The sequence below is a fragment of the Schistocerca americana genome, chromosome 1 (assembly GCF_021461395.2).
Source record: "Schistocerca americana isolate TAMUIC-IGC-003095 chromosome 1, iqSchAmer2.1, whole genome shotgun sequence".
NCBI classification, from domain to species: domain Eukaryota; kingdom Metazoa; phylum Arthropoda; class Insecta; order Orthoptera; family Acrididae; genus Schistocerca; species Schistocerca americana.
This window is the reverse complement of record NC_060119.1, coordinates 564,177,586-564,198,751: the sequence shown is the minus strand read 5'-3', so window position 1 is coordinate 564,198,751 and position 21,166 is coordinate 564,177,586. Positions and strand designations below refer to the sequence as shown.

General features: G+C 43.6%; 1 protein-coding gene and 1 pseudogene across 2 annotated transcripts in view; both read left to right on the top strand.

The window, feature by feature from the left end:
• Positions 1–4,424: 4,424 nt before the first annotated feature.
• LOC124554687 lies at positions 4,425–4,542 on the top strand (annotated as a pseudogene).
• Positions 4,543–5,966: 1,424 nt separating this feature from the next.
• The window catches only part of LOC124606469 (unextended protein), a 532,433-nt gene continuing 517,233 nt past the window's right edge, over positions 5,967–21,166 (top strand). For both annotated transcript variants that reach the window (XM_047138454.1, XM_047138462.1), the window contains exon 1: positions 5,967–6,512. In XM_047138454.1, coding sequence (XP_046994410.1) covers positions 5,968–6,512 — 545 coding nt within the window. In that variant the 5' untranslated portion in view covers position 5,967. The remainder of the gene's footprint in view (positions 6,513–21,166) is intronic.

Here is a 21,166-nt window from a genome sequence, read left to right as displayed (position 1 = left end):
TTGTTTTCGGGAAGATTTCACAGAGAGTTGGTATGAATTTAGTATACCAGTGTGTGGTAATTTCATGACGGACAGGATTGCGCTACGAACGTAACTTCTTTGGGTGAAAATTGAATCGGTTGGTTGTGGTTAATTTCCTCTTGCACATGTTTCAACGTTCTTCGTATGTTATTTTATGAATGCAGTGTTGTATGCAGTCTCCCAATCTTGGCTCCATATTTGATGTGTTCCGTAAGATTACAAACTCACATTTTCACAATCCTAAATAAGGCACCAGTTTAGTTCTGAATCAAGCTTAATATGCTGAAATTTTAACGGAACAAACATCAATGTTAAAATAGCTCACAGCTTGTAACCCGCTTTTATTGTCTTGAATATCAGCACCGCTTTCAGAACAGCTTAATGCATCAAAATTACAACACCACACATTCATATAACTGATACGCCTAGCTGGGCAATGTTTCCAGCATCTTTAGTGCGGATGCACAAATACGTCCGACCTCGGAGGAGAGACTACGAATAGGAGGCGCTCGATGGGAGTGTGGATCGACCATGAGGCGAGCCGAGATAGTGCGCGCAGTTGCGATAACGCCGTGTCCCGCATGGCGTAGTGTTTAACGCACCTGCCTATAAGCAGGAGATCCCGGGCTCGAATCCCGGTCCGATACACATTTTCACTCACCGCCGCTAATTCCGCGTAATGTCCCGCTGCAGCTGACAGCAGTGATCCCCTTTAATTTACATTCTTGGTACTTGACGTCTGTCACTTACCGCCACAGTGTTGCCACACCGGCTGCCGGCTACCGCTCGGTTATAGATGACTCACAACACGGCGGATTACTTCACAAATACTGTTAACATGTAACGCGAAGCAATGTTGGAAGTGAGCCGGCCGGAGTGGCCGTACAGTTCTAGGCTCTACAGTCTCGAACCTCGAGACCGCTACGGTCGCAGGTTCGAATCCTGCCTCGGGCATGGATGTGTGTGATGTCCTTAGGTTAGTTAGGTTTAAGTAGTTCTAAGTTCTAGGGGACTGATGACCTCAGCAGTTAAGTCCCATAGTGCCCGGAGCTGTTTGAACCATTTTTGAATGTTCGAAGTGGCCGCCGCGAAGTATGGCGGAAATGCGAGATGCTATGTTGACAGCTGATTTTAAGTGATCAGTGACTTAACTGCGGCGGACGACGCGTTTTTTAGCATGAATTTAAAGTCACGTCCTAAGCTAACCACAGCCTCGTGATATGCTATGTACCCGAAAAATGACGGTCAACAATCTGAAGCGTAATTAAAGTCACGATCGCTTTATTCACGGCGATGAAAAAGATTAACATCTACGAGAAAAATTAAAAAACACGAATAAATCAGTTTCAACGCCAAAAGCAGACTGTAATTTCTCGCTGTAATTAGTTACCTTAAACTATGCTCACACTGGCTACACGACCTGCCGCTTTACCAACGGATGACCAGTCATCGTTCGCACTTGGTTACAGATTATAAGCTACACAGGCAGATTCCAGACGAAAAATGAATAATAGGGAGACAAAATTAGAGCAAATAAAATAGTACACTGATGAAAATGACGCGGCAAGGAATCAGAAATAAAAAAATGTTTGTAAACGAATTAACTGAATAAAAATAATAATCAAAGTCTTTGATCAGATTTAGAAAAAAAAACTTCTATGCAATTAGCGAGATTCCAAACTACGACTTTCAACACAGCAGGTGAATACTCTATCCACTGCGCTGCGCTTAAAAAAAAAAAAGTGAATTAAGGCGTTATACACTGGTCTCGAAAACTAAAGCAACAAACAGAAATTTTACAAGGTTGCGATTATTTTGCCACAAAACAGTATAAGCAGGTGATTGAAAAATAGAAACAATGTAAAGAATGGAGAACCTAAACAGCAGCAGCTTGCATAATAGTAGACGAAAATGTTCTTCGTGTTTTCCGACTTAACAGATTTACACACACTTTCCGTCAACTGGTTAATGTGCTCTCTATGGAAATTGGAAATTTGTGGTAAGATCTTATGAGACCAAACTGCTGAGGTCATCGGTCCCTAAGCCTACACACTACGTAATCTGTCTTACGCTGTGGACAACACACACACACACACATGCCCGAAGGAGGATTCGGACCTCTGACGAGGGGAGCCGCACGGACCGTGACAAGGCGCTCGAGACCACGCGGCTGCCCCGCGCGGTGCTCAGTATGGGGTGTGGCCACCTCTGGCACCAATACAGGCCCGACAACGACGGAGCATGCTGTGAATAACGTCATCAATGTCATGTTGAGGCAACAATGCCTGTTCTTCCTGCGGAGCTGCTCGTAAGTCTTGGAGAGTGGTTGGTGGATGCTGACGTGATGCAACCCGTCTCCCTAGTGCATCCCAGACATGCTCTATGGGATTCAAATCGGTAGAGCGAGCAGGCCACGCCATGCGTGCAGTATCTTCCTTTTCCAAGAAAATATCAACCACTCGTGCTCTATGAGGTCGAGCATTATCGTCCATCAGTACGAAGCCTGGGCGCACAGCACATCGCAACAACCGTACATGAGACCCCAAGGCCTCGTCATGACACCTGTCAGCAGTTAAACGTTTCCGATTCACCCGTACAATTTCATGAAGAGATGTCCAAGTGGTCAACAAAAGTCCCTGCCCACACCATTCGCGATCCTCCACGATTTCGATCTCTTTCCACATTCCCTTCATATGCGAATCCGTATCTACACCATTTGCCTCGATGTAACACGACCAGTGGATGCTGCGAGGACAGATGCCAGTTGCTGCGCAGTACTAAGCCGGTACCGTCGTGCCCTTACAGCCACATAACGGTCCTCTCTTTCTGATGCCATATGTGGTCGGCCCTGTCCTGGTCTTCGTGATACAGTTTCGGTCTCTATAAACTGTCACCACATCCAAGAAACAACAGAATGATTCATGTTTCGCCATCGGACCACATGAGTTTGCGACTGTCCTACTTTCATTATTCCTATGGCCCTCTCTTCTCTGTGCCATAGTGCACTGTCTGTGACTGTGTAGACAGCAATTGCGGATGTGGGACTACGCAGCTAACACTACTCCGTTTCATAGGTGCCTTGACGCCATTTTTGGTGTCGTTATCCATTGACTGAAACCTCATCTGCATCTACATCTACATGGTCACTCTGCAATTCACACTTAAGTGTCTGGCAGAGGGTTCATCGAACCATTTTCATACTACTTCTCTACCATTCCACTCTTGAATGGTGCATAGGAAAAGGAACACCTAAATCTTCCCGTTCCAGCTCTGATTTCTCTTATTTTATTATGATGATCATTTCTCCCTACGTGGGTGGGTGTCAACAAAATATTTTCGCATTCGGAAGAGAGAGTTGGTGATTGAAATTTCGTAAATAGATCTCGCCGCAAAGAAAACCGCCTTTGTTTCAGTGACTGCCACCCCAACTCACGTATCATACCAGTGACCCTCTCACCCCCTATTGCGCGATAACACGAAACGAGCTGCACTTGTTTGCACTTTTTCGATGTCCTCCGTCAATCGTACCTAGTGAGGATCCCACACCGCGCAGCAATATTCCTGCAGAGGACGGACAAGTGTAATGTAGGCTGTCTGTTTAGTGGGTTTGTCGCATCTTCTAAGTGCTCTGTCAACAAAGCACGGTCTTTGTTTCGCCTTCCCCACAATATTATCTATGTGGTCTTTCCAATTTAAGCTGCTCGTAATTGTAATTCCTAGGTATTTAGTCGAACTGACAGCGCTTAGATTTGTGCGATTTATCGTATATCCAAAATTTATCGGATTTCTTTTAGTACCCATGTCGATGACCTCGCACTTTTCTTCGTTTAGTGCCAATTGTCACTTTTCGCACCGTACAGAAATTCTCTCTAGATCATTTTGTAATTGGAATTGATCGTCTGATGATTTTACTAGACGGTAAATTACAGCGTCATCTGCAAACAATCTAAGGGAGCTGTTCAGATTATCACATAAATCATTTATGTAAATCAGGAACAACAGAGGGCCTATGGCACTACCTAGCGGAACGCCAGATATCGCTTCTGTTCTACTCGATGATTTACCGTCTATCACTACGAACTGTGACCTCTGTGAGAGGAAGTCATGAATCCAGTCACACAACTGAGACGATACTCCATATGCACGCAATTTGATTAATAGTCGCGTGTGAGGAACGGTATCAAAAGCCTTCTGAAAATATAGGAATATGGAATCGATTTGAGATCACTTGTCGACAGCACTTATTACTTCGTGTTGCACACGAACGAAATTTTCTGAATCCATGTTGGTTATGCAGAACACAGACGTCTGTTGACAGTTTGTATGAGTATATCGTGAATTAGACTATGGACGGGGAAACAGCGGTTTGTTGCTTTAATGTTGGACACCAGCGTAGTTATTGAGCCAACGGCCTTGCCGCCGTAGTAACACCGGTTCCCGTCAGATTACCGAAGTTAAGCGCTGTCGGGCTGGGCTAGCACTTGGATGGGTGACCATCCGGTCTGCCGAGCGCTGTTGGCAAGCGTGGTGCACTCAGCCCTTGTGAGACAAACTGAGGAGCTACTTGACTGAGAAGTAGCGGCTCCGGTCTCGTAAACTGACATACGGCTGGGAGAGCGGTGTGCTGACCACATGCCCTTCCCTTCTCCGCATCCAGTGACGCCTGTGGGCTGAGGATGACACGGCGGCCGGTCGGTATCGTTGGGCCTTCCAAGACCTGTTTGGACGGAGTTTAGTTTTAGTGTAGTTATTAAAGTGGTCAAACAGTCGCAACGATGAACTGCAGCCTTTAAAAATTCGGCTTCAAGCAATTTCGTGCGAAGATTATTTAATGTAAGCCGATCTCGGGTTGGGTTGGATTGTTTGTGGGAAGAGACCAGACAGCGAGGTCATCGGTCTCGTCGGATTAGGGAAGGACGGGGAAGGAAGTCGGCCGTGCCCTTTCAGAGGAACCATCCCGGCATTTGTCTGGAGCGATTTAGGGAAATCACGGAAAACCTAAATCAGGATGGCCGGACGCGGGATTGAACTGTCGTCCTCCCGAAAGCGAGTCCAGTGTGCTAACCACTGCGCCACCTCGCTCGGTAAAGCCGATCTCGGTAATGGTTCTAATTTAAGATGTGACGCTGAATCGCAGCTTGTGCAGAAGTATCGAGTAGTTTTAGTTAGTGCTGTGTATGAAACGTGTGTATTGTACTGGCATCGTTGTGTGCGTGTTGTTCTTGGTGTGGTTATCGTGTGTAATGACATACGAAATAAAAGTGCCAAACACACCAAGAAAGAATGCCAGACAAGAAACTGTGAACTGACCATTTTTTTATGGCACTTTGTCAACGGTGAACGGTTGGTGCGTGACGCTGAGCGCTCTGATTGGAGGAAACCAGCTAGAACGTGTGAAATGTCAACTATCAAGCTTAATTCGCTTACCTTTTTATATTACATTAACGTGTATGATGCACATTAGTTTTTGATACGAAGGTAGATGGTTTAATTCTACCTTACGTAATTTTTTAATGAATGTAATTTTTATTTACTTTATTTACCCTATAGTTTTAATTAGAATTTAGACGAATTCATTTCTCTACATTAATTATTTTTAGATGTTGCGAGTCTTTTTTTATGTCAGTGTTTGACCTTTGCGGTACACCGGCGGACGGCCAAGGTGGGAAATGGAACTGTTTTCTAAAGCCCGGTCAGTCAGAGGCAAGGAGTGTGATTTTAGAAGCGCTGTTGTGGCGGTCGTGTTGACAGTGTGACGTCACGAGACGAGGTGGAGAGCAGGCGGCGCGATAAGCGCGCGAGGCCGCGGCGTGCGGCGCGACGCGGCGGGCTGCAGACAGCTGTTTGTAGTTGGCGCGCTGGCGAGGCAGCCATGGCGCCGGCCCGGCCGTCAGCTGGCATATAAGGCTGCCGCCGCCAGGGGTCTCGCCTGCAGTCGGCCGCAGTATGGCGCCGCGGAGCTGTCGCACGGCAGCGCGTGTGTTGTGTATTTTAGCGTTTCTGTGCCTGGGCCGAGTGAGCGTGTGCGCGCGACACGAACCCGCCCTCGAACGCGTCCACCTGCAAAATGTCGCGCTCGTCCCGGCGGGGGACACCGGCGAGATCTCGCTGCAGCTGCGGCTGCTGGTGCGAGGCACCCACCTGGACGAGCGCGGCGACTTGGAGTTCAGGGCAACGCCGCGCCGCAGCGGCGAAGCCGACGAGTGCCTGCAGGTGGACCGGGCCGCAGCTTCGGTGTTTCGCGATCGCGGGGGCAACGCCACGGTTACCGGTCTGACCGTCGTCGTGCCGGCGTCGGCGGCGCCGGCCTACGCTAGGATATTCCTCTGTCTGAAGACGAGCAGGCGGCGGCCCTGCGGGGCCGACGGGTCCGACAACAGCTGTGCGGAGCAGCGGGGAGATGCGCAGTGGGTGCACCAGCCGGACGGCGTTTTCGTCGATCTGCCGAAGGACGCCTTGCGGCGCGCGGAAACTGCTGCTGCTGCTGATGGGCAAGTTACCAGACACCTACTTTTCTACTTTAGCCGTTGTTCGGCGCTTGCTTGGATGCTGTGCAGATTTCTGGTGGTGGTTTTGTATTACCGAGAAATAGGGGATAGAGTGTCACGAAAATGATAAAGGATTTTCGTGCTCACGGAATATCGTCTCAGTTATGCGAATGGATTCGTAATTTTCTGTCAGAGATTACAGTTCGTAGTAACTGATGGACAGTCATCGAGTTAAACAGAAGTGATTTCTGGCGTTCCCCAAGGTAGTGCTACAGGCTCTCTGCTGTTCTTTATCCATATAAACGATTTAGGAGACGATCTGAGCAGCCTTCTTAAATTGTTTGGGGATGATGGTGTCGTTTATCGTCTAGTAACGTCATCAGCAGATGGAAACCAATTGCAAAACGATTCAGATAAGATAACTGCGTTGTGCGAAAAACCCGGCAATTGACCCTAAATAGTCAAAAGTGTGAAGTCATACTAGTGACTACTAAAAGGAATCCGTTAAACGATAAATCAGTCAAATCTATAGCCCGTAAATTCCACTAAATATCTAGGAATTACAATTACGACCAGCTTAAATTGGAAAGAATGTTGTCCAGAAGGCGAAATAAAGAAACTTTCTTGTTGACCGAACACTTAGAAGATGCAACAGATCTACTAAAGAGATTGCCTGCACTACACTCGTCCGTCCTCTTTTTGAGTACTGCTGCGCGGTGTGGGATTAACGGAGTACACTGACAAAGTTCAAAGAAGGGCTGCACGATTTCTGTTATCCGAGAAATACGGTAGAGAATGTCACGCACATGATAGATGATTTAGGGCTGAAATCATTGAAACAAAGGCGTTTTTCGTTAAGGCGGGATCTTATCGCGAAATTTCAATCACCAGCTTTCTCCTCCGAATGCGAAAATATTATGTTGACGCCGACCTAGATAGGGAGAAATGAGTCATAATGAAGTAAGGGAAATCAGAGCTTGAACGGAAAGATATAGATGATCATTTTTCCGCACGCTGTTCGAGATTGGAATAATAGAAAATAATTGTACAGACCTTCTGCCAGGCACTTTGGTGTGATTTACAGAGTAGCGATGTAGATGTGACTGTAGACAGTGGACAGTTCTAAATACGGGCTCTTCAAATGCGGCCCGAATCAGTATTCGTGCGGCGTGAGATCATCAAACGTGTCATAAAAAATATACACATAGCAAATAAGTCGAATTCAGAAACGTTCTTTGACGTTAACAGCTCACTGTGTAGTTTTTCTGCTCAACAACAAACAAAAATATTGACGAAGACAGCATTTTAAAGCTTTCTTTATTTTAACTGATGTGTGTGAATTCGGGCGCGACCGAAGTTAAGTCTGCCGCTTACCTCACGGGCAGAGGGCTAAGTAGCGCGGTCACTGCAGGGTTAGAGGATGTGAGAGAGGTAATCTATTGTTTGTCTTCCAGTACTCTGCCGATCAGCTGTTGTGGTGTAGACTTTGCCACGGAAGTAACATGGATTCCTAAATGCGCATTACAGAGACGTTTATCTTCAAATCCGATACACATTTGCAGCAAGGAATGTGAAATTAAGCTAGGTGTCATTCGCTCACACAGACTAGACAGCATTAGCCAATTTGTGTCAGGACTTTGGGCCCGCGGAGGGTGGCAGCAATCTAACATAGTGAACAGTCGACATGAAGTGTGCCAACTTTTTATGATCGCTATTTGTGGGCCAGTGGCTAGCTCATCTCACGCTTCTTGTCTGTAATGTATTGGGAGTTCCTAACATGGTAGCTTATATAGGTTGCCAACTAATAACGAGTCTGTACACAGGCGACCCGAAAATCCAGCGTAGAATGTCGATATTGGCTCTTGAGCAAAAATGTTTGACGACCACTGTTCTAAATGCTGCAATAGTCAGTGAAGATGGGAGCTCCAAAGTGACTTAACACCAATACTACCTCTGGCCAGTACCCAGTATCCTGCTACAAACATAAATGTGTAACTTCTGCATGCTTCATCTGAAAATCAGTCTCCAAAGTTTCGAAAACTAGCTTATGTAATGGAAAAAGCAGTTATTTCACACTTGATTGGCCGCAGTTCCGTGTGTTTATTGGCATTAAGTCCATTTTTACCGTGTTTGTATTCAGTTTCAGATACGGCGTTCTGCTATATCCGTAATATTACTTCGAATTGCAAGCAACCGCAGCCAAATGTCTACGTTTGTATAAGAAGGCAAAAAACACTTCTGAGGCTATAATGTTCTTTTTATTAAAACCGCGACCGGTTTAACGCCAATTTAGGCGCCTCTACAACATTGTTTTACGCTGTCTCGAAACCTCTCCCCGTCCTTCACGTCAATGATAAATTAAAATTCGCTATTGACAAACGCTTCTAGCGGATTTTAATTTATCACTGACGTGAAGGACGGGGAGAGGTTTCAGAACAGCGTAAAAAAATGTTGTAGACCAGACTTACATCCACCTGAGGAATCACCTAGATTGGCGTTAAACTGGTTGCGGTTTTAAGAAACTTTCTACGGCCAAGCAGTGTTCTTTGATTTCTTATAAAAAAAATCCCTGATGGTTGTCTTAATCTACTTTCTGGTTACACTGCTATATTGAACCCTTTCCCACCCCTCCCTCTCGAAAGTTTTGTGTCGTGACAGACTAGTCTGTGGCGTAGCCCGAGGTCTTGGTTAATTTGTAGGGCAATAATTTGGTTGAAAGTAGCCGAAGCCAACACATGCGAATGCTAAATTGAAAGGTTGTGGCAACAGACTGTGTAGCCTAATGTTTGCGCCATAGTTAAAGCACTTTGGCATGTTTGCCGCACATTTCGTCATGAAAACGAGAACTGTACGGTAAATGCAGAAAATCTGTATTGGATAACGGACTAGTCGCAGACTTCTATTCTGGTGCGTACTGTTGCACACAAACTACGAAAAGGGGGCAAGCTACGTAGCTTTTACCCTACTCGCTAATTATTGTAAATACTTTGTCAGACTGCGAGTGACTGAAAATGGCTGCGACCTATTGTAAAGTAAACAAAAAATCGTTGATTTACGCCTCCGTTACTTTTATTTGAAATTCCACCAGCCGTTTCAGTGGTAATTATATCAGATTATGATGTGACATGCCACGTGCAGCACCAGTGATGTACAAAACATCGAAAGACAGCTAATAGCCATGACAAGACCAGTGGTAGATTTGCTTATTTTTGTTTTTAAACACCGGCTTCAGCGGAACTCCGTGTATTTCTTTTTTCGCTCTTTATCCAAAACTGCTTACAGACCTGTGTGTCATCTTCACTGGAATTTATTTTATTCCTTAAGCTATGTTAATTATACAAGATGACCAGCTTCCATGAGTTTTGTGACTTGGCAGCTTGCCATGTATTCTATCGCGTTGTACATCTTTGGCGTGTTTGTTTATTGTTAGTGATTATATACATTGTTTTTCACATTTTTTCACTTCACTTCACACTCACGTGACGCGTAAGACACGCATTGTTTTACAGAAGGCAGATTTAAAAAATATTATTTCGCGAAAAGGGGAAAAATGTCAACAGCAGTTGACAACTCTAGCAGAATGATGTGTACCAGACTTTAAAATAAGTGATGAAGTCATAAGTCGACGATTTTTGTATTTTCTAATTACAGTGGATTCCACAAATGGGGCAGTCTTCAGATTTCAGTCTCACGATAACAATTAAAGTGTTTCTGATAGTTAGTAATAACCCACAGCACCAAACACTTCGCTGCACTGCCGATGCATGTAAGTTTTAATCTGTCCAGATAATGACATCTGGTGTAATGGTTGCCACCCCCCACTTCCAAAATCTTGGTTGCAGTGGCAGACTGTGTAGCAGAGTTCGCGTCCTAGCTTAATTTTGAAGGCGACAATTTTGACATGACATGACATGAGATGCTGTATTTTTCAAATGTGAGTGCTAAATAAACGTTGTGGTAATTGATTTGTAGCGTAGCCCTAGGTCTACGTTCGTTCTATATTTTACCCACTTTCCATTATATTACATAATATTTTGGTTCGGATTATGTACATATGTGGTAGGTAAACTGTGCAAAAACTAAGGGAGGAGGGGAAGAGAGAGATGGGGGGGGGGGGGGGGGGGGGGGAATTACATAACTCTTGTATTTCGTTCCCATCGGAGTCTTATCAGTATATCATAGATATAGGCGATTCTGAATTGTTCTATTAACTGAATCATTTATTTCTAGCTGCTATGGATAGGTGTCGCGTGGAATGTGTGGCACTTTGACTGTTTGGCGTATGGTATCGTCACTTTCTAGACAAATGTTCGCTGTACTTAGGGCCCTCTTTTAGGCACGATGGTACATTACTTTCACCCCCCACGACCCTCCTCGTCCTCCCCCCCCCCCCCCCCCACACACACACGTGAACGCTCTTCTGATTTCATAACTTGTCACAATATTCAAACAAGATCTTTTTTTTTAAATTTGATAGCACGCAAGGCAGCGACTACTTTTCTACACCAGAAATACTCGCAAGTTTTTAATCTGTCGGGAAAGTTTTTTTCAGACCACGGCAAGAGCTCTCGAATGTTGTTAATGTGTGTCGCAGATCTTACAAAAAAAATTAACACTGAAACAGCCACTTTTTATTTAGATTTGGCATCCACTATGCGCCAAACAATTTTCGCACCAAAATGTCGATGGTGAGGTGGCAATGTTGGCAAAATTGATAAAGTAACGCACTAGCCATTAGTCAGCTGTGCAAAAGTAAATTAAAAGTTTTATGTACTTTGGCACAGCTGTCTAACATCTAGTACCAGGTGTTATTTCATAAATTGTGTCAACGCTGACGTCTCAGCAAGGACATTTTGGTATGAAGATGATACACAGAAGCCGGCCACAAAGTACTGTTTACATAAAATGCGACATAGACTATTTATAAGGTTACGATAACAAGTGGCTGTACTCCTATAGACAGTATCTAAAATTTACGAAAAGTGCTATTATTAACTTCAGTATCTCAGTAAGTAGAGAGTATTAATCATATAAACAATAGCTCCTCTGGCTTACTAACACTTGCCGAACGGCACGGACGAAGTTAGCGATTGTCTACGTATAGTATTTCTTATGCTGAAAATTGTCAGGAATCTGCAATCATCCGCTTTATTTGCTTTTGCATGAAGTGTTTCGTAGAATTCTTAACAGTAACGTAAGGTGGAATCAGTTAAACTTGGGATGCAGTAACAAAGAAGTTGACGTGTGTGTGTGTGTGTGTGTGTGTGTGTGTGTGTGTGTGTGTGTGTGTGTGTGTGTATGTACGCACGCGTACGTACGTACGTACAAAGTAAATGTGTCACAAGATTCTTAAAAGCTCTCGGTGATCAATAAAGAAAAGTCACAGGTTGCACACAAAATCGTGCATAAAAAATGGAGCAGTTGTTGCGTTAACTATGACTGAATCCATATGATATTGAAATTTCCCGGAAGGTGTGATGTAAGCTTTAATAAAGTGACTGCTTCCAGATTTTTGAATATTTCAATTGATACGATTGTCATTGTTGTGTCCTTTTATAAATGGTCTTCTTATACACTGTTGGTATATCTACTGTGATAAGGAGACAAATCTGTGACAGTTCTGTTTCTGTACTTGGTGCGTGCTAGAGACGCCGGAAAGAGGCAAGAGATAACGCCCAGCCACAGCCACTGAGCAACGCGTGTGTTGTGTAACACGTCACCGAGGCGTGTTTTCCAGGGATGTGTTTAAATGACATAGAAATGTGGATTACTACTATGCTCGATCTTTCTTCGTGTTGTTTTTTCGCTTACCTGAACTAGGACGTAGGTTCGTTAAACCTGATTTCTTGCTATCACAATGCAGACGTTGATGAAAAGTATGACACCTCACCTAAAAGCACATGCAACTCTTACAGTTCGCAAAGATGGTGCCACGGTTCAAGGCTGCGATGTTTTTCGTCCTAGTGAAACTACAAGCATAATTCAGTCAATGGGAGTGCTTTCCAGATAAGGAATGTAAACAACGTTCGTTCAGTATCTCAAGGCGATAAAGCGGCTCTACGCTCTTGTACCACCGACGGTAGCAAGCTTTGTATCGAAATTAAAGACAGGTGCAATGTTGGGTTGTAGTGAAAAAAAGAAACAATATTGACATACAGAGATACGTAAACAAGCAGAATACGACGCTGCTGTCGGCAACGCCTTTATAAGATAACAAGTGTCTGGTGCAGTTGTTAGATCGGTTACAACTGCTACAACGGCAGGTTACCAAGATTTGAGTGAATTTGAAAGTGGTATTATAGTCGGCTCAGGAGCGATGGGACACAGCGTCTCCGAGGTAGCGATGAAGTGCGGATTTTCCCGAACGACCATTTCACGAGTGTGCTGTAAATATCAGGAATCCAATAAAACATCAAATCTCCGACATCGCTGAGGCCGGAAAAAGACCCTGCAAGAACGGGACCAACGACGACTGAAGAGAATCGTTCAGTGCGACAGAAGTGCAACCCTTCCGCAAATTGCTGCAGATTTCAGTGCTGTACCATCAGCAAATCTCATGAATTCATGGACCCTGTGCATGTTAGCAGCTGACTGTTGAAGCTGGTGGAGGCTCTGTAATGGTGTGGGGCGTGTGCAGTTGGAGTGACATGGGACGCCTGATACGTCTAGATACGACTCTTGACAGGTGACACGTACGTAAGCATCCTGTCTGATCACCTGCATCCATACATGTCCAGTGTGCATTCCGGCGGACCTGGGAAATTTCAGGAGCACAATGAGACACCCCACACGTCCAGAATTGCTTCAGTGGGGCTACAGGAACACACTTCTGAGTTTAAACACTTCCACTAGCAACCAGACTCCCAGATATGAATATTATTGAGCATTTCTGGGATGTCTTGCAACGTGCTGTTCAGAAGAGATCTCCACCCCCTCGTACTCTTACGGATTTATGGACAGCCCTGCAGGATTCATGGTGTCTATTCCCTCCAGCACTTCTTCAGACATTAGTTGGATCCATGCCACGTCGTGTTGCGGCACTTCAGCGTGCTCCGATGGCCTACACGAAATGAAGTAGTGTACCAGTTTTTTTTGCCGTCTCCCTCACTTAACGAACCTCAGATATCTAAGATTTTACTCCTACTACTCTCTACTCCTACTTCTTCTCCTCCTACTCCTACTTCTTCTCCTCCTACTCCTACTTCTTCTCCTCCTACTCCTACTTCTTCTCCTCCTACTCCTACTTCTTCTCCTCCTACTCCTACTTCTTCTCCTCCTACTCCTACTTCTTCTCCTCCTACTCCTACTTCTTCTCCTCCTACTCCTACTTCTCCTCCTCCTACTCCTACTTCTTCTCCTCCTACTTCTTCTCCTCCTACTTCTTCTCTTCCTACTTCTTCTCCTCCTACTTCTTCTACTCCTACTCCTACTTCTTCTACTCCTACTTCTTCTACTCCTACTTCTTCTACTCCTACTCCTACTACTCCTACTTCTACTCCTACTACTTCTACTCCTACTACTTCTACTCCTACTCCTACTACTTCTACTCCTACTCCTACTACTTCTACTCCTACTACTTCTACTTCTACTCCTACTACTTCTACTTCTACTCCTACTACTTCTACTTCTACTCCTACTACTTCTACTTCTACTCCTACTACTTCTACTCCTACTCCTACTACTTCTACTCCTACTCCTACTACTTCTACTCCTACTCCTACTTCTTCTACTCCTACTCCTACTACTCCTACTCCTACTCCTACTACTTCTACTCCTACTACTTCTACTCCTACTACTTCTACTCCTACTCCTACTACTTCTACTCCTACTCCTACTACTTCTACTTCTACTCCTACTACTTCTACTTCTACTCCTACTACTTCTACTTCTACTCCTACTACTTCTACTTCTACTCCTACTACTTCTACTTCTACTCCTACTACTTCTACTTCTACTCCTACTACTTCTACTTCTACTCCTACTACTTCTACCTCTACTCCTACTACTTCTACTTCTACTCCTACTACTTCTACTTCTACTCCTACTACTTCTACTCCTACTACTTCTACTCCTACTACTTCTACTCCTTCTACTCCTTCTACTTCTACTACTTCTACTCCTACTCCTACTACTTCTACTCCTACTCCTACTACTTCTACTCCTACTACTTCTGATGATGATGATGATGATGATGATGATGATGATGATGATGATGATGATGATGATGTCAAGGTGGTCCCATACTCAAGTAAAGGAATTAGGGAAACATTCCGGAGTCCTGCATAGCCGTTCTTGGCAAGTTACTAGTGAAGGTGGTTTGCCATTATCTTACTCCGACCAGTCATGAAAGGTCAAGCGTCTGTCTCATGTGCGTTACTGTGTTGAGTGCGTGTACAGCAGTGTTAGATCTGTATTGGTATGAATGAAGGGAAGGGAAAGGGCTGAACTTCGTGCGGTACACAACCCACTCCCCTTGAAAAGCACCAAGAGCGTTTGACGGACGGTTCACCACCAACCGTATCACATGCCCTCTTTTCACAAGACACTACGGAGTTCAATGCAGGACACCGGCGCAAAGACTGGTGACCAGGAACTTGACGCCACCACCTCCCCTCACTAGCCGGCCAGATACTGGTACCGAAAACTTTGCATTAGCAGGGACGAACTGGCTTGCCTTAGAACCGAACATCATCACATAGGCATGCGTTAGCGACCTGGTCTATGGAAGCGGACAAATTATTATTGTATTAAAACACATAATTTGTTCACAGCAGTACTTAATACAGTACATCGCTTCAGTACAAGTTCCAAGAAATTCCAGATGACGTGAATACATCATCTTAAAACCATTTGTACAAAACTTTGAGAAATAACTGCGTCTTAGAGTTGTAGGAACTACAATAGCAACACACTTTCAGAACTTTGGAAGCGTCATAATTTTTTTTGTATGCACTAACTGTTATATAAAAGAGACAGTGTCCTGGCTGACGCATCATCGCCCAGCCGAAACCGCTAGGGACAGGGACTTGAAATTTGGAGAAGACGTTGGCCGTAAGTTTTTTGAAAATGAGCCTTTATTAAAGAGGTACTGCAGTATTTTTAAAACTACATATATGAAATTTGGTATTTCAACACTCAGTTACAAATAAAAAAAAAATACCTGTCACAGTTCCTTAGGGAATTCAACCTCTAAGGTGGTGAAATGGGGACTGAAACGTTTTATGAAAACATTTCACTTTGAAAGCGTTTTTTAAAGCTGTCTTGGAAAATTGATATTTGGCTTCTCGGTTAGAAATAAAAAAAATCGTTTTTTACTGTTTCTGGAAATTCTGCCCCTAAGGGAGTGAAATAGATGATGAAAATTTTTAAGAAAATATTTCCTTGTATTAAAAAAATTAAAGCTAAATCTATGGAAATTGATATACCACTTCTTGTTAATACGTAAAGATATCTGTTGGGGTATGAAAGTTTCTATGGAAATATCACAAGGACGCAAAAGGTATGATTAACAAAAACCTTGAACTCCGGCTAACAGAATCATTTTTTGGTCAGAAGCTCATTCGGAAAATACCATGATTAATTAGCATGAAAATTTTAGAAGTTGCAATTTGTGAAGAACTTAAAAATTTGATGAGAGTAAAAAAAAAAAAAAAAAACTGTACAGGCCACAGTCTACACGAGAGAAGCAGTGGGCACTTAAGCTAGTTTTCAGTTTTACAGTTCGCTCTGACATTGTGTAGCGTACAATGTCCCGATGCTATATTTTCAGAATGTTAGCCGAAAAATTTAGGTATTTGTATAAACGTAAGTTTGTAGTAAAATTTTATTCGGAGGAGGAGGTGCCAACGTCATGTCCAAAATATGAGTACATCGGCCTAAGTATTGTTTTCTTAGATCTGGGATCCGATGGAAATGTAATGTCGTGTTCATGTCGACCAATGGTCTTCTGCTCCCTAGACTTTGACACTGCAGTTCGGCATAGAATAGACGGGCATAACGAACTCCATACTCTTTCATGCAGTTGTACATATTTGCCGTGAATGATACAGCTAAATATTTGTACAACAATGCTGTCAGCCTACTTGGTTGCCAAATATGACCGTGACAATACCATCGAGAAGAAAGAAGAAATGCAGGGCGACCAGGAAAAAGAGGGAACTGATACAAGCAGTTCGCACAGGCTGAAATGAGGCTAACGGTAAACTTAAGATCAAACTTGGGAACAACGAAATAGGCGAAATGAATAAATTCTGTTAGCTTAGAAGCCAAATGACATGTGATGGATGAAGTGAGAAGATAAAAAGCACAACATAAACAAAGTGAAGAAATTCTGTTAGTTTAGACGGAAAATAACGTATGATGGATGAAGCAAAGAGGACACAACTAGCAGGCTAGCACAGGTAAAGAGGGAATCCCTGGCCAAGAAGTGTACAAATACCAAACATCGACATTTATTTGAGGAAGAAGTTTCTGAGAATATACGTTTGGAGGGATAGCTTTGTACGTAAGGTAATCATGGAATGTTGAAAGACCAGTTAAGAGAAGACAAGGAGAGTTTGACAAACGGTAATATAGAAGGATTTTGAAAATTAGGTGAACTGATAATAAGAGTTTCTCCGCAGAATCGACGAGGAAAGGACCACGTGGAAAACATTGACAAGAAGATGGGACAGGATAACAAGACCTCGGTCAAGACATCAGGGAATAACTACCATCGTGCTGGAGTGAGCTGTAGAGGTTAGAAGTTGTAGTGAAAGACACAGACCGGAATATATCCAACAAATAATTGAAGCCATTCGGTTCAGTTGCGACTCTGAGACAGAGAGATCGGAACAGGAGAGGAATTCGTGACGGGCCGCGTCAAACTAGTAAGAAGACTGGAAAAAAAATTAACTAAGCTACGCTAGCGCCCCGGAATAGTATAGAAACATCACTGTCTGCTTACGAACTTAACATTAAGAAACCTCAGTTGTCTATTTTCAGCTCTGTGTTGGCAAGACAAAATGGCTCTGAGCACTATGGGACTCAACTGCTGAGGTCATTAGTACCCTAGAACTTAGAACTAGTTAAACCTAACTAACCTAAGGACATCACATACATCCATGCCCGAGGCAGGATTCGAACCTGCGACCGTAGCCGTCTCGCGGTTCCAGACTGCAGCGCCAGAACCGCGCGGCCACTTCGGCCGGCTGTTGGCAAGACACTAAGACACTGGGACGTAAAGAAAGGAACGATATGTATGTTTTTGGATAGGGTCCGCCTTTAGCAAAACACAATTTTGTTTTTTAACCCAAATATGTTTCACAGCAGTTGCTGCATTTTCAGTGGGCATTTATTTTTCATCTGTTAAAGAGTGTTTTTTTGCTGTTTGTACACCGTAGCTATTAGTTTTTAAATCGTAATTGCAGATGTTTTCAAATATCTGTAATTACGATTTAAAAACTAATAGCGGCATGTATATAAACAGCAAAGAAAACTCTTTAACAGATGAAAAATAAAAGCCCACTGAAGATGCTGCAACTGCAGTGAAACACGTTCGGGTTAAAAAAACAAAATTGTTTTGCTAAAGGCGAACTCTATCTAGAAACATATGTATTGTTAAAGCAAACACGGACAAAAGGAACTTCAACCCCAAGATGAGGAACGATATGGCTTACTGCAAAGATCGATACTGTCTGCTAAAAAGTTGTGGCACGACATTCGGTTTTAGACGATTGCTGTTGGACGACTTGACAAATGCCAACCTATCGACAGCTTCGTCCGCTATTAAGTGCCTGAATAGGCCGGCCGTCCGTAGCCGGCGCTATAAGTACGTTATCGACAAAACGTTATCAGTTACGAATCGATTAATCTCGTACTTCACGGCGCACAGCGTTCACTCCATATTGAGATCGCCAACGCCGATACTTGACGAACGGAGATAAGGTGACTGCGCGTGTATTACTAATTTTCTTGGATTGGGTTCACTGCCCAGCAAAACTTTTTGTAAGACATCATGTTCGCCTTCGACCGTTAGAATTATACATTTTAAAAACCTACTAGTACTGTCTCTGGCTTTGGTTATTATCAAGTGGAACACAACGGAATTAACGTTCTCTAAGGCACCATAAATGTGTTCAAAATTATTACGTTTCGACGTGTGCTAGAGCACGTAATTTTCGTTGTGTTGCGCTTGAAAAGAGCTAAATGCCGAAACAGCAGGTATGAATTTTTACCTTATTTTAAAGGTTGAAGGCGATAAAGATGTCTTTAGCAATGCATGTTCCTCGTTCAGATCGTCTAGTGCAGCGGTTCTTAGTCTTCGTGAGAAATTGTTCGTGAAGGAGATGAAACATAAAGCCAACACCAACAACAGAATTCGTCAGCTAACTGGAATTTAGATTTAAGAACAAATAATCAGCCTTCATTTGTAAAGTGAGGAAAGGCGAAAAACGCTTGGCTAAAGTTAGAACCAATGCGTGTTTGCAGGTAGTGATTATTAATCCAAGACATCTTTACTGTGACAGGTAGTATTGATTATTTCTAACAGCTTTTTTTGTTACATTCAGTTGAATATCTTAAGTAAAACTCCTTGTTTATTCTGATCGTAACTTGCATTTTCACTGCTGCCTTATTCCATAATCCACTTCTACCAGCTATACGTCGTAGCGAATTGAATCAGTATTCATGTTGCCTTTTTTCCGATAATAACGGATATTCGCCATCGACGTTGTATCAAAAATTTTGTCATTTCCGTTTTATCAAAGTCGTTTTCAGTGTGTCGTCTTCATGCAGACTAGGAAATTCTACTTTTGCTCGAATTCCGCAATCTGAAAATATTTCATCACTCAGTGAAATTAGTCTTAGAATCTATCAGGTCACTTGTTCGCTTCCCGAATTTGGAAAATAGATGCTTGTATAATTAAATACTGATTATGTTGCGAACAATTACAGCTAGATGCAGAGGAATTGAAGTGCAATGAGCGGGAGAGTAAATATGGAGCGCGGTGCTTTTTATAGTCTAAGCATGTCCCGTAATAATATCAGTTCTGCTAATTTGGCTCGGGTGAACCGACCATGGAAAGGATCTAACTTAAAAATCCACCACTATTTTCGAAACTTATCCTACTGGGCCCCTAAAATTTGCTCCATGACTATGTTTTTGGTCAAACTTCCTACAGCAGCCGGCCGGGGTGGCCGAGTGGTTCTAGGCGCTACAGTCTGGAACCGTGCGACCGCTACGGTCGCAGGTTCGAATCCTGCCTCGGGCATGGGTGTGTGTGATGTCCTTAGGTTTGTTAGGTTTAAGTAGTTCTAAGTTCTAGGGGACTGATGACCTCAGATGTTAAGTCCCATAGTGCTTGGAGCCATTTGAACCATTTTCCTACAGCAAAATTAAGTTACGTCACTTCGGACGTGAAACATTTCCGAAGAGTGGTCCGTCACAATCAAGGAATAAATAACTCTCCGTACTTCTCGTAACACTCAACAAATACAGAGAAAGCTGCACAGCTGTTTATTGAAATTAAATGTGATGACTATCACATCGTCACAAATATATTCTGATCATGCACAGAGCGAGATTGCGCAGTGGTTAGAACACTGGACTCGCATTCGGGAGGACGACGGTTCAAACCCACGTCCAGCCCTCTTGATTTAGGCTTTCCGTGATTTTCCTAAATCGCTTCAGGCAAATGCCGGAATGGTTCCTTTGAAAGGGCACGACCAACTTGCTTCCCCATCCTTCCCCAATCCGCTGGGACCGATGACCTCACTGTTTGGGTCCGCTACCCCAAATTAGCTAACTAACCAAACCGATCATGTAAAAGGAAAACAGAGTTGCTGAACAGTAATGTACCATTATATTTTTCCAGTAGTAATACACTCACTGCGTCTTGTGACAATATCTAATTATCTTTTAATGACAATCAAACAGTTCAAAGTTGAGTTAATCTGGTCTTGCGCGATAAAAGATTTACGCAAGTCAGAAACGAATGGAGAACAATGACTGGCCTTTATTAAGTTTAATGAAGTCTTCTTCTGGTCCAGCAACAGCATTTGTTGACTTCGTGCTATCAGACTCGTTGTCTTCTCCTCTCCACCCCTCACGCACCCTCAGTCCGGGAAACCAGACTTCTGTTGGGTTGTAGTGCGTAGCGCTTCGAAATCTCAACATATAACTGATTTTCGATTAATAGATGAATTATCCCCCACTTTCAGCCCATATTGTATCACTCAGGAAACATTTTTACTGCATCTCGTCACCACGTTTTGAGCTAACACTTTACCAGGGAATAAAAAAAAGCTAATGCACGGCGAATGTAGTCGGGCAGTTACAAGAGACGGAATGAAAGCTTGTATTGAGGAAGGGAAAAGGCCGTGGCCCATCAAATTAACTACGCCGAGATTCGCCTTAAGCGATGCAGGGAATTGACGAATAGCGAAATCTGGATGGCCCGACGTGGATTCGAACTGCCGTCTTGCAATTACACAGTGTTAATTACTAGTGGAGATACGAAATGACATACGTATCTGGGGACAGACTGGAGCGGAATACGTAACTGTAAAGTTCAAGACAAAAAACAATGTTCAAACGACGACCGAATGGATGGTGGACGGACGCCATTAAGACGTGCGGGGGAAGCGTTTGGGCGCAGTGCATACATAACTCTGACAGC